Here is a 13,860-nt window from a genome sequence, read left to right as displayed (position 1 = left end):
TTAGAAAATATTAATGACACAAAGGACATGAAATCACCTTGTTTCTGCTCCTGTATATTACATGATCCTAATCTTCATTTGCTAGCCCAGTACAGCATCCAATCACAGCTGACTCAAGCATTCATTCTGGAGAGGCCCCTAATATTGATTTTAGGATTAAAACTAACCCTATCTTGTGCTTTTGGATGAGGCCTTGTAGAACCACGGTTTTCAGCCTCCAGCCTAAAATCCATTTTAAGAAATCTGCAGAAATTTAAACTTTTAGAAATTCAAGCCTATTACCAGAAAGCTTAAATCCACAGGTGATCCCATGAAATTTTAGAAACCCACCAATACAGAACTGCTGCTTTCAGACTGTGTGATCTGTCAATGGTACGTAAGGATTTCCCATCACAGCTGAAAGGTAACACTGAAATTCATTAGCAAGCCAAGCAATGGGATACTCCATCAAGAACTGAACATCTAATGAAAAGAAGAATGTTGGTAATCTAAATCTCCAACAACATTGATAGGAAAATATTTTCAAGGGATTGGTGAATAAAAACATATTAGCAGAATTCAATATGTTGAATATGGTTAAGAGGCACATAGGACAAGACATGCCAACACTCTACAGGTATTTCAGGGTTGTTAATTCATCCCATTTCCTGGGATTTCTCTCCTTAAGAGAGATAAATAAGACTATGGGGATATAAACAAGGGAATAATAATAAAAAAAGAGATTGAGAGAAATATAAATTCAATATGAGGGAGAGGAGAAAAAAAATGTTGTCGGTAGCTGCCACCAGGCAGTGAAATATTTTCCCTGAGGAAACAGTAAAAGAGGTACGTCCCTGTTACTGGAAATATCTTAAAGTAAACTAGGCCAGCACATGGGAAAGGTTTTGCAGAAAACCAAAACTAAAATATAATAAATTTTCATCTTATGCCACAGTGAGACATTTGAGCAATAACCTGCCCTGTGTGCGTCAGGAAGACAAAGCATTTGATACGTTTTGCTTTACGTAAATCAATCAGGAATTTATCCAAAATACCCAAAGGAGAAGTACTGTTACAGATTATCAGTTACAGATAGAAGATGTTTCAAATCTACCCCAAAAGAGTGTAACACAGTCTGGCAGCCAGAGCTGAGACTGGAAAATTTCTGACCATGGATACTTAGGGGGGAAAAAAAAAGCACTACTCAATCCATGGAAGAACTTACCAAAGGTCCTCTTTCTTTTAATTTCTATAAATAAGGACAGGATGTATATTTAAACATCTACTATGACTCCACTTTGAGGAAAATTTGTAAGATTTTGGCTTCGTACCAAATTCCTGGGAAAATCTTACTTACAGTGTCCTATGAGGAAAATTAATAACAATAACAATGTCTACCTGTAATGATTGCCTCTCATTCCAAAACAAAAAATCCCTTCTGCATAATGCCCTGAAGGATGGGAAGGGTACTAGTCCTTACTGCAAACACTCTCTGATGTTTCCCCTGCTTCCCACCTTATGCTCAAGGCCCTCAGTTTCCACCGTAGGAGTTACGACTGATTTTTTCATTGCTCTCACTCATAACCATTCTCCTCTATGTCCCAACAGTTTGTGCTACTTTCCTGTAAACTGCTTGTAATTCCTCATGGGCTTTGAGACCTTTCATCGACCCAGTGTGGTGATTTTCTGATTGTAAGTCCTGCCACTATCTTGCTCTGCAGTGTTCATGCTGACTTCCAGACCTCGGTGACTGAATCCTGGGCAGCATCAAATGACTGAAGAGAGCAGCGTGACCCAAAACAGCGATACCTTTTTATAAATATGCAAAAGGAGTAACAAAAATCAAGCCAGACAACAGAAGTCTCTGACTCTTACCTGTGCTACCTCTTCAAAATCATCATGTCTTTTCTGCAGCGCGCGTGCTCTGTGTAGAGACTTCCCCACTCCTGTGTGTTTGCTCAGAAAGGCTTCCCCATGATTTTCAATCCAGTCCAGTACCTGCCAGAAAAGAAGAACATCCAGTTACCTCTCCTGTCTCAGCAGCACAGAGAAATCCTGTGAAGGTGAGGATGGAACAGCTCCAGAGGAATGCTTTGTGCTTGCTGTGGCTGAACACAAGCAGCTCTGTCAAAGTCCATTCTAACTGGAGAGAAGATAAATGCTCATGGATGCTATTGCTAAATTAGGTTTATTGAATTTTTGCTATTCAATTTATTTTGAAGTGTAGCTTAGTTATTTGAGTCTGGCAGATATTAAATATTTACTTTCACACAGATGACTTTTGGGGGAAGGCAATCAGAAATCTGGAATCTTTTACAGGAAGTACCCTCTGATGAGCTTGTGTAAACTGCAAAACAGCAACAGCTGATTTCACACCTCAGTGTGAGAAGGAGTCCAAAAGCATGGTGGAAGGATCAATTAAAATCTATTTTATGTGGACAGAAAGCATTATCAGAGTTACTGGAATGAAAAGGCTGAGAAACCTACACTGCAGGCCATTAAATATTGACAATGTGAACCCTCCAAGCATTTCAGGTTCTTGAGTTCCAAGTGTTAACTGATCCTTATGGAAAAGTAGGATGACTAATCTGATATTCTGAGAGTTACAGAGGATTCTCTTCTAAAAGTATGTTATCTCTATGAGCACCATCCATGTGGAGTTTCTCCTCACAGTAACAGGGGCACTAAAATATAGATCAAATCTGTGTGGAGTCTACTACAAGCTGGAAAAAAACCCCAAACTTGACAATATTAGGTTGGGAAATTTCAGGATGAGATTGATACTCTGTTCTTCTCTTTCCCAACACACAAAAGCTAAGGGAATACAGAGTACTTGAGCAGCACTGGAATTTCTGTAACTGGTGGGACTTCCTTCAGCAAGGAGCCCTGCACTCGCAGCGAGTTCTGGATCCCCACTGCAGCCAATGCTGGTGGACAGGGAAACAACAGCCGGAACTTCTGTCACTATGAAGGGACAAGACACTGCAAGCAGACCCAGGATAGTGATAGTATCAGAGATATTATTGATTAAGCCTAGAAACCTACCACTGGAGACATGGAAGATGCGATTATTTATTTATTTATTTATTTATTTATTATTTCAGGCAAGTAAAACTATTTCATGGTTTGAATCTAAGCCGCCTGGGCTCTGAGCTTTTTTTGTAATGTAGATCCCAGGCATATTTTATAGGAAGTCCTAAGTACAAACAAACCTTTATACACATATATTTATGTTCCAACCCTATTTCTTTACAAAGAAAAGCATTTTTTAAATTAATATTTTGTGCTTACAACTTATTTTCCATCCGTAGCATACAAGTAATTTCACAGAATGGCGTATCAAAGCACTTCATGTCCTGAAGGGAGAACACGTATTTGGCACAAGTGACACTGTGGGGATGAGGAAGCAGGACCAGAAGTGTTGGCAGTTCAGTCATCACTTCCTGCTTCCATTTCTCTGACCAGCTTGTCTCCCATTTGCTCTGCACAGAGAATCCCAAATATATTTCTTCAAATTGTTTGAAATCCATGTCCCAACTGGTCTGCTAAGAGTTTTTCTGCAATATATTTTTGACCAGGAATGACTATATGACTTATAAGAACAATTATAGTGGGCCAATCTCCAAACATTTGTGTCATTAACAGTCTGCAAATAATCCCATTAACAACCTCTTTCCTCTTGTCAGTTTTCAACGTATCTATTAAAAATGGAAGCAGAGCCAAATTCAAGTTTGGAAAAAATCTCATCTAATATTCTTTTTCAAATAGCAAATGGCTTTACTTTAAACAATGTTTCATATTAAATTAGTATGCAGTATGTGCTTTTTATTTATTAATAATTGATAGCCACTTACTGTAACTCTAAAGAAAACTATTCCAATAACTTTTTCATGCTTAAAGCATTGAAGTAGTAATTAGAGAATAACTTGCTGAATAGCACTTTCTGCTCTTGGAAACCCATGTTAACATGTCTGATCACTCCAGTCATCAATGAATTTGGTTTCACAATCATTCTGTGAACTACATAAATGCTATAATTTCATTTTGCATAGAAGAGAAGAAAATAAAAACATTACATATATATATTACAGATATTATATAAAAAGACTAAGTGAATTCCTGAGGTGTCTCAGGAAGCTGGGAAAAGACAGGATATTAGGATGAGGCTCTGATAACCCAATAGCCATAATTAACTAAAGAATCCTCAGCATTTACTAAGGTGCTAATAAAGATAGTATGTTTTTCCATATATAAAGCACGTGGATCACAATAATCTGCAAACACAGACAAATATCACATTTTTGTTTCCATCACAAAAGACACAGAAAGTTGGCACTTAAAAAAGCTGAGATATGGAACAACTGATGTATGGAATAACTGAGTGAATAAAACTACAGCAAGAACATAAATCTGTGTGGAGACATAGCTCTTATTCCCCAGTGCAAACAATGAGAATTGTTAAGCAGTCAGTCTGTGGAAAATGCAGGAGCAACTCTGAAAGGTCCCATCAAACCTGAAATCATCAGCACTTGTAAACATCTACATGTCAGTGTATTTGGAGAAATTCTTCCTTACCCTGAAGAAAGGAAATGTCTTTAGAACTAGAATAAGTATGTAATAATTCAAGATAAACATTTAACATTGTAATTGAGAGCACAGACTGTATAATTTGCTCCACTGCCAAAAATTAACATCCTGAGATACAGGTAGACATTGAAGTTACAGTGACTTAGTTCAAATAATTTTATTATCCCTTAAAAACTTAAGCAGCTTGAAGATGCCATTAAAAACGCAGTTAAGAGTGTTTTCCAAATTAAATCTTCAGGTTTCCTAATTGTGCTTTATTGCCAAGCTGCATTTTATTCTAGCTAGGAAATGGCTGTAATTCATGAGTTCTTTGGAATTAAAATACTGTGCTACAGACAGATCCATCATGTGAGGTGTTTCTTGAAGCATAAAATGTATTTTATAACTCCAGTATATGCCAGCTCTCTAGGGTGCATTTACTCCTGTGCTTGCACTGGTTTGAAAGGTGCTTGAGAAAGGCCCTCGTGCTCTGCAGCTCCTGCACAGTAAAGCCTGACCCTGCCTGACCCTGCAGCTGAGTTCCAGGCCAACCACTGCCGTGTGGACACACTCCCCATGCAGGCAGCCTTGTCCAGTCCAAGCTGCTGTCCATTACATAGTCCTGCATTAATGAAAACATGGCTGAGTTCAGACTTCAAGACATCTCCAGGAATGGGTGCAGCCATCCCTGGAATCACCTAGGAAGCATCATAACTCACAGACAGCTGCTGAAAGGATTGGAGGGTAAGTCTCGGTGTTTTACCTTCACCAGTGGCAAATTCCCATCCCACACCTTACTGACCCAGTCATTATTGTCAAGTTCATTGGGGTAGCTGTTTCTCCTGTTCCTCTGCTAAAAATGTGTTAATATCTCTTTTTTTAAAAAAATGTATTTCACTAGTTTAAGATCAAAAATGATAGAAGCATTATTTTTTATTATGATGTGCATCTCCTGTCTCCTTATCTCCTCAGGGCCAAAATTACACACCCAAAAAAACATGCAGCAAACTCAGGTCACCGAGAAAATGAAATAAAACTCAGTACAGCTACAGCAGGCTGACTGTGCCAGCTATTACAGTCATTATATGGCTGGATAAACACAAGATTCAAAATGCTGCCTGGAGGAAGAATAGCCCTAACTGTCCCTGTAGAATGATCTGTGTAACTGCTGAAATAATACTAGTGGCAATTCAGACAGGTTTCATCTGAGCACAGCACTGGGAAGCAGGTGCTTTGAAGAGAGCCACTTCCAGAGCCCTCTCCACACTCCTTTTTGCTGAGGACTGAAGTCCTGCCTACAGGAAATCTATGACCTACAGCACAACTAAACTGGCAAAACAAATCCTGCCCAGGTGAGGTCAGGGAAAAATGTACTTGAGAGTCCACTTGCAGGGAACGCTGATAGTTTGTATGGGATACCGTAGGAAAACATGGGAAGAAAGAGATGGAAGAATGGTTTTAGAGGAAAAAGATTGAAGAAGCAATCAGGCAATAATTTAGCAAAGCTCTGGGATGATAATTGCTCTTCCTCTAAGCTAATTTGTATGATGGGAATATGGCAAGATGATTGCATGAGTGCAGTTAAGGTCAAGTTATTTAAAAACTTTAAAAAAAATTAATTTGATTTTTAAATAATAAGAAAAAGCAATGGGGCTCTATTTCAAAAGGGCAGACAGACATTTCAATGTAGCACTTTGAAGTCTCTTTCTGTAGGTATCTTTCCTAATCAGGAAATGTGAAAACTAAAAAACATCTCTTGACTTTATCCAATTTAAATCAAAATCTCCTTGGGAACCAATTCCTTCCTTGCAAGTTCTCATGATCTGCACCCATTTTACATGAATACAAAATGTCAAAGGAAGTAGTAAATGCATTACTTTAAGGAACTATATCTGCTGTTGAAGTTAGTTGAAAGACTTCTGTATTTTCACATCTTTTAAACTACATTTCTTTTAGCAGAAATAAATGAAGATGAAATGAAGATGACTTGGGTAAGAACCACAGAATCACTTAAGTCAGAAAAGAACTTTAATATCAGACTCTAACCAATAACCCAGCACTGCCAAGCCCACCACTAAACCAGGTCCCTAAGATTGAGTGTGTCTTTTAAATGCCTCCAGGGGCGGTGTGTCCACACTTTCCCAGGCAGCCTGAACACTGAGGGTTGCTCAAACACAGCCGTCCCTGACCCCTGCCCTCATGCAACGGGCAGAGATGAGAAGTGTGAGCTGGTGATTAAGATGCAGCGTGTTGTACCAGCAGTGACAGAGCACCCTGACTTCTGCATTTGACCCAGGCCATGTCGAACAGTTCCACTGCTCCTGAGTGAGGTGGCCCACTGAAGTGTCTTGGCCAAGGGAAGCATTAATCTTTGTTACCCTAGGACTCACTGTTGTTGCCATAGTGACTCTAAAAACTAGCTTACTCTGAAAACTGAAAATAAATGATACCATTTTACACTTCAGCAGTTAAGAGTCAGATCTTGATCTCAAAACAGTACCAACCTGGTACAACCCAAAGGAGTTAGTTTAACTCTTTGGTAACAGAGCTGTAATAAATTCCAGAGCTATCCCACCTAATTTATTCAGCTTTAAATGAGGCCCCATTTCAAATAGGTGCATTAAGCATTGCCTAACTTTAAACATGCGGATAATGCCTCTAAAATCTTGTAGTGAGAGGAAGCCAAGCAGTGTCAGGCTGCCCCTATGAGCACTTTCTTGCTCTTGAGACACTATGGGCTAACTAAACTCTGGTGTGATACCAGGAATTCATATGGCACTTCAAAACTCACAAGAATCAAACCTTATCTTTACTTCTTCTGTAGCTGCTATTAGGAATGCTCTCTAACTCCAAGGCCCTGCATGTCTGAAACTCCTATTCCAGAATCTCTGCCTTTGCCAAGCCTGCTTTTTGTAACCAAGAAATGCAGTTAAAAGGTTTGTATTTCAGATCATACTTTACATCCAAAGCTTATTGTAAACGTTTTGTTCCACTGCACAGCAACAAAATCCAATCTTTTCTGTCAAAGCCCTTCAAAATTCTACAAGCCTAGTTAGTAATACTTACTGGATGTACTAGATTTTGCAAATACAAGACAGAATCTCTTGGCAGAAGATGCTTCATTTTCTTCTAGCAGAACTAGAAGCTACACATCATATATTCATTTATGAACAACACAGTTCAAAGAAGATGTGCTCTCAGGTTACCCACAAACCCCTCCTTTACTGGGAGGCAAAAGGGCCTTTAAGAGATACTTTGCCCATTTGCCAGGGAGACCACTGACTATGAGCAAAGGCAGCAGCCAGTGTGGGATTGTCAATTTCTATCCATTGGTGTTCCACCTAGTGGGTAATGCTGTTCTGTGCAGCGTGGCAACCCCTGGCCTGCTACCAGGCCCTCCAGGAGAACTTGGTGTCAGCAACAGCACCAGGGAAGACAGAACAAACACTGAGAATCAGAAGAAAAACAAAATAAAAAATTCCCCCAAACCCACAACAACTCAAGGAGACTTAAGAAATACTAATCCTCTGTAATGAATAAAATGCACACAAAGTCTGATTTAAATCAGTTTCTTTTTGTATTCCAAATCATTGCTGAAAATAGATTTCTTTTCCTTATTATCCCTGGCCTTGTCACAGCAGGGTAATGTCAAATAAAGGTCTAGCTGAGAAAATACACTGAAATACAAAGGAACTTATCCTCTGGCTTTTCCTGCTATTATTAATGGTTTATAATAGAACCCAAAACAAAAGTCAGTCATTCTCATCTGTGGATTTTACCTCCTAATAAAAACTGATCTCCCTTTTTCACTTCTTTCTTCATTATAAATTTATGTTGGTGGCACAATAAAATATTGTTACAAAATATTTTAAAGATGGGGATCACACCTCATGTTTTAACAAGAAACATCAACTTTGGCTCCCATTAAATCATTTTTATTTCCAAAGGCATCTATATCTGACTTTGAAACTCAGATCTTGCTCCTAGAAAAACCACAGCGAAGTTTCAACTGCCTTCAGCAAATGTGGATCAAAGACCTCATGTTTGTCAAGTTAAGAGGCAGTACCTAGTTGTGCATCCAGCAGGATCTGAGTCTCTGGACACACATCTCAACACCATGTTCTATTTCCCATGTAGCAACCTGTGAACACGTGTAGTTCATAGGACAGCATGTCCCAAGCTGCACATGTTGATGCAGGTAAGTGCAGTCCCCATGGACAGGTAGAGCCCTGCTGGTGCAGGTCAGCAGCAGCAGGAGGGAGCAGGGCCTTACTCTGTTCCCTGCCTTTGGTCAAATATGTCATATCATGAAAAGTTTTCAGAAATAAGCAAAAAGCAACAAGGATTTCATATAAAAAGTAGACTGGAATTGGAATGATTTGGTTCAGCGCCGAGTACTACAGTTCAGCAAATGACTCAACGTCCCTGCCTCCATTCACTTTCCTAAAATGACATTAATCATATTTACAGTTGAAAAAAGCAAGGCTGACAGAGAAAGTGGAAAGAAAGCTGCCTTCCACTTTAAGTTTTTGCAGCCTCTAGCAATATGTGGCTCCAAATTTGGTTGGGGATTCTAGGAACCTTTTCCACTGAAGGAACATAGTGAAATATAAATAATAAGCAACGTGATGGCAGCCGTACAAAAGGGAATAGGCAATCCCTTGAAAGGCAGGGCTTTAAAACCAGGTGTAAGCTGCTCCAAAACCACTCTGGTACAAATGCCTCATTGCAGAGCGTGTACCTATAAATCCTGAAATACCATAGCTTGATCTGACCATGCAGGAATGACTAATTCATCTTCAGAAAATAATACAGTCAGCCTACCAAGTTCTCCTGTATTTAATTCAGCTCAGACATACTTCTTTCAAACTGTCTTGAGACATGGTGTATCCCACTATTACCAGACAAGCAATCTGAGGTTTCAGAGGGTTTTTTTGGGTATGTTTGAATGTTTGTTTAAGGTGGAATTGAGTGAACAGAGCTACACTCATTAACATAGTCTGAAGACTGGACAAGAACGATGAATTTTGACACTTCAATAGTTTCTCAAGGAAGAGCTCTCTTGAAACACTGCAACAGACAGTTTTCCCTGAAGTCAGTCAAAAAATTTTTGACCACCATTTTGCCTTTCCTTTTCACCACAACTCCTCTGTGTGGTATGTGTGGACTCAGCTGTGCCTGGGTCTCTTTCAAAAGCCAGAGAACTAATGCAGCTGCTATTAAGTAGGAGTTTTTAATCACTCCCTGCTTTTGCTCTCTAATTGTAACTATTCCAAATACCGCCACATAATTAAAGAGGTCTTTTCAAAAGAAAAAGCATACAGTCCCATTTAGCCTTGGAGGGAAAAACAACCTTACGGACCTATCAGTATTTTGCTTCATACTGCAACTAAATTAACGAGGGGAATTAAATGCACAGCCAATTAAAACATTTTTTTTTTAAATTTCCTTTATTCCCTTGTCTACATTCAACCAAAAAAAGAAGTCCCTGTGAAGTCAGATTGTAGGTGTTTTTATGAGCTTCCTGGACATTACGTGAAAGTTTCACCTCTGCACAATTTCTCATTTCAACATCAAAAATCTAACCTCTGTAGTTTAAAGCCCCACTAGTTTGTCAAAACAGAACATCCATGTTCTGTTCTTTGCAGTGGGGGCAGTCTTGCAAAGCACAGCCGACACTGCTGAACACATCTGAGTAAATTATACAACTACTGAGACATGTGGGTCCAGAGGAGTGTCAGGAAAGTCCTAAATGCAAAAATACATGTATATAGTCTTATTCACACTTCTCACTGCTTCTAGCACCCACAGATATCCTACAAGCCCATCTGGAAACAGGTCTGTGGGAGTTTATCCAGCGAAGACAGTCCTTGCAGCAGGATCTTTGTTCATCGACAGCTTCTGCAGTTGAAAACACTACAGAATAACAACTCCCCCAACAACCCCCTTCTTAGAAGTATCTATTGCAAAAATATGCAAACTGGTTATGAAAAGGCTGCAAAGTTAGCAGGATGACTAAGTGAAGACAGCCTAAATATCTCCCATAGCAATGGACTGCACACCAACAAGACTGTTCACAACTTTTCTAGCAGAGGCTCAGGAGTTCATGGTGACTTGCTGCAGCACTGCTCTGCCATCTCCCACCCACCTGCAAGAACTTTCCCATTATTGTAGACCTACAGACCTGAGCAATAGTCACAATTACTCATCTGCTCCCAGATATGCCACCCTCCATGGGCAACATGGCTGCTCCCCTTATGTGATGATGAGGGACACACCCCCCACAGAGCTGCTCCACCTAAACTCCTTACCTTTTCACAGGCTTATATGGCAAAAATAACCTTGTGTCTGCTTTCTGCAGATGGCTTTTATGTACTTGCACAGTTCTTCACATCTATGAAAGTATCATCACAATTTGAAACTCATAGAGTTTGGAGAAGAGCGAGAATACAACGTCTTCTGGTCCCATCCATCTTCTTGTAAAGAAAAGAGTTGGTCCCAGCTCTAGTAATTAGCAAAATGTAGGATTTAGTTATGTGTCTCTTGGAAACAGCACGTTCAGTTCCGGGCTCTGGCAGAGCTGACTGGGTGTAGACTGGGCATTCTGAGAGCAGGACTTGTCCCTTTCCTCTGGGCATTGCCTGAGGTCACGCAGCCCCAGCCTGCTCCTTCACTAAATGCCATCATCTGGGGTGTGAGCTCCCCAAAAGGGAGTGGGAACATACACCACAGGCTTCTCTTACCCTGAGAAGGAACCTCTTCAAACTTAACATTGCCTTCCTTTGGTAAAGTTCACATTCATCAAATGGACCCCACTTATCTTTCATTTTCTCGATTAAATATTTTACTTCATAAAATTTGGCAACTGCCTCTCTGAAAACATTCCAAGTAAGAGAACAATAGACAGACAAATGAAGAACTAATGTTTCTTCCTTAATGCCTGGATTGTTACTAATGTTCCCAGAATGTTGTTTTTAAAGAAATCAAGAAAAGAAAAAACATATCTTCAAGTTAAAAACCTTGTTATAGTCTTTAAATGCTGCACTTCTTTTAGACAAAATTTCAAAGCTGCATGTAGGTGGAGAAGCTATAAATAACCACATCTGTGCATGTTCCTCCTGTACAAGACACAGAAAATGTGCTCTGCATCAGCATGGAAAGATGCTGCTGTGCTCTGCATGGAGCTTCTCCAGGCTGACAGGTAGATTATTTCTTTTGCAGTTATGCTGCTGGGTTGCTGTTTGTGAGTCTTTTCTGCAGCTCTCAGGAATCATACCTGGCACTTAGCTGCAGGGTGATGAATTAGCAATACAATTAATCAAGTCTGTCAGACTCTGACCAATGGTAATATTCAGAAATACAGAAATATTTTCTTACTTGGGCCATATAGAGACTTTTGGTTGTTGCTGTCCATAGCACTAGTTAGAACAGTGATTTTGCTCTTTCTGAGACTAAGACATTTTCCCCAGGTGCCCCTTTCTTGTCCCATATTTGTCCTTTCACATAATTTTTCCAGATGCAACTACTGGGTCAGACATGGCTGTGGCCAGCTCTAGTCCAGGTCTGGCTCCCCCTATCTGGGCTGTTTGCTTGGACATAATCAGAGTTTTCTGAAATAATGTCCCAGGTCTCTCACAGCTCAAGAGGATGGGAAGAACATTGTCCCAGGCAGAGTAAGCACTGAAGCAAAGGCAACCTGAAAAGCCCTTGATTTTTGCTGAAGCAAATCTCCATTTCATTTCCCTCTATGGTTGTTTCCACCACTTTAGCTTATGCTTTGAAATTCCCAGGAAGAGGAAACACCTGAGCATGCTCAATGTCTGGCCCAGTTTCTTTCCCAATGCACTTACATAGGGGATCTCTACAGCTCTTTAGAACCAACAGGTAAAACTATATCCTAATTATTTGAAACCTCTTTAACAATGCTCAGACTCTGCTGTGACCATGTGCACTTGAGATTTTATTAATTCCTCAAATTATTTAGCATCTTGTGTTTCCTCCTACCTCTAGTAACTCCCTGTTTTGCTTCTCTGGCACCACACCAGCAGAAAAAAAGCATTTGCAGACCTGATAGTAAGTGGAGACACATACAGGACTCATCTGATTTAGATGTCTGAGATCTTGACCTCCAAGTTGTTGCTACTAATGACAGCTATCATCACAGTTAATGTTCATGTTTGTGAACACAGCAGCACAGTGCTGGTTTTCATGTTTTAGAGGAAAAGCTTTCCGATAGAGAAATTTGTGCATTTTGCAGTGGGGTCTTTCATGGCTTGTGAAGTATTTTCCTCACATTTGTTTGCTTCATTTTTTTTTTTCTTAGTGGGAGTGTCCAAAATGTAAAAGAAAGAAATACGTAGAAACATAGCAGGTATGCAGGAGGGAAAAGAGGAGCTACATGAGCTCTTTAGAAAAGTACATTATTCTCAAATGTGTAAATAGAGCAATTGATTTTAACTCCGACAATGACAGATGTGCCTATGGTTTTCAAGAGGAGAAACAAAGCAAAACTGAAAGAGGGTGGATAAAGGTTCAGAAAAAACCACAACTGTTCTTCACAGTTCCAACACTGATTTGCTTTATGGTCCCTTTCAGAGCCTCAGTTTGTAAAACAAGGAAAGAAATTCTCTGTCAGATAATGTCAGACTAGGAAAACAGTATAATTACTGCTATCATAAAATGTACATTTTGATAGCATCAACCCACTGAAACCTGTTACTAGTTTAAACAAGATATTTAAAGGTAAGTAACAATTAGAAACGACTGATAAAGCAAGGGTGAGTTTTGCAAGAGTGTCTTTAATGCAAGTGCTGTTCTCTAGGCCCTAGATAGGCACTCAGGCACTCCCCACGGCGTTTGAGTTGCCTACTTCACCACAGAGGAAACTACTGATTGACCAGGATATTAAATAAAGCACTGCTTTGGGTTACTGTGGGGAGATGATGATTTAATCATCCAAATTTAACAAGGCTTACAATCACAGCACACAGCAGAGACAGGTTTAGCAAGAGAACAAATCCCAGCTGGGTCAAACAGGTCTTGGTACAGTCTTGTGACAGTAACAGAAAAACTCACCAGGATGGCAAAGCACTGCAGCTGTCTTAAACATCCCTGCCAGGAACAGAGCCCTTTGGGGCTGAGCATCCTGCCAACAGCTAGGCAAACACAACCTTTCTCCATGGGGCTCTGACCTGATTAGAAACTAGAGGCAAAATATGAGAGTGTGAACCATGTGGGGAAGAAGCAGGAGAGCAGAAGTGGAGAAGTAGGAGAACAGGGATGAAAGAAGTCCCTGAATGTTTTAAGTGGCTATTC

At 40.0% G+C, this 13,860-nt stretch overlaps 1 protein-coding gene across 4 annotated transcripts in view; it reads right to left on the bottom strand.

The window, feature by feature from the left end:
• Positions 1-13,860, bottom strand: part of KALRN (kalirin RhoGEF kinase) — a 452,901-nt gene that overhangs the window by 189,046 nt on the left and 249,995 nt on the right. For all 4 annotated transcript variants that reach the window (XM_082284833.1, XM_082284834.1, XM_082284835.1 and 1 more), the window contains exon 10: positions 1,855-1,977. In XM_082284833.1, coding sequence (XP_082140959.1) covers positions 1,855-1,977 — 123 coding nt within the window. The remainder of the gene's footprint in view (positions 1-1,854; positions 1,978-13,860) is intronic.

Source organism: Coloeus monedula (assembly GCF_965178545.1).
Source record: "Coloeus monedula genome assembly, chromosome: 7".
In the NCBI taxonomy this organism is placed as follows: Eukaryota; Metazoa; Chordata; class Aves; order Passeriformes; family Corvidae; genus Coloeus; species Coloeus monedula.
Note: the sequence above shows the minus strand (reverse complement) of the source record. Positions and strands in the feature narration are given on the sequence as shown.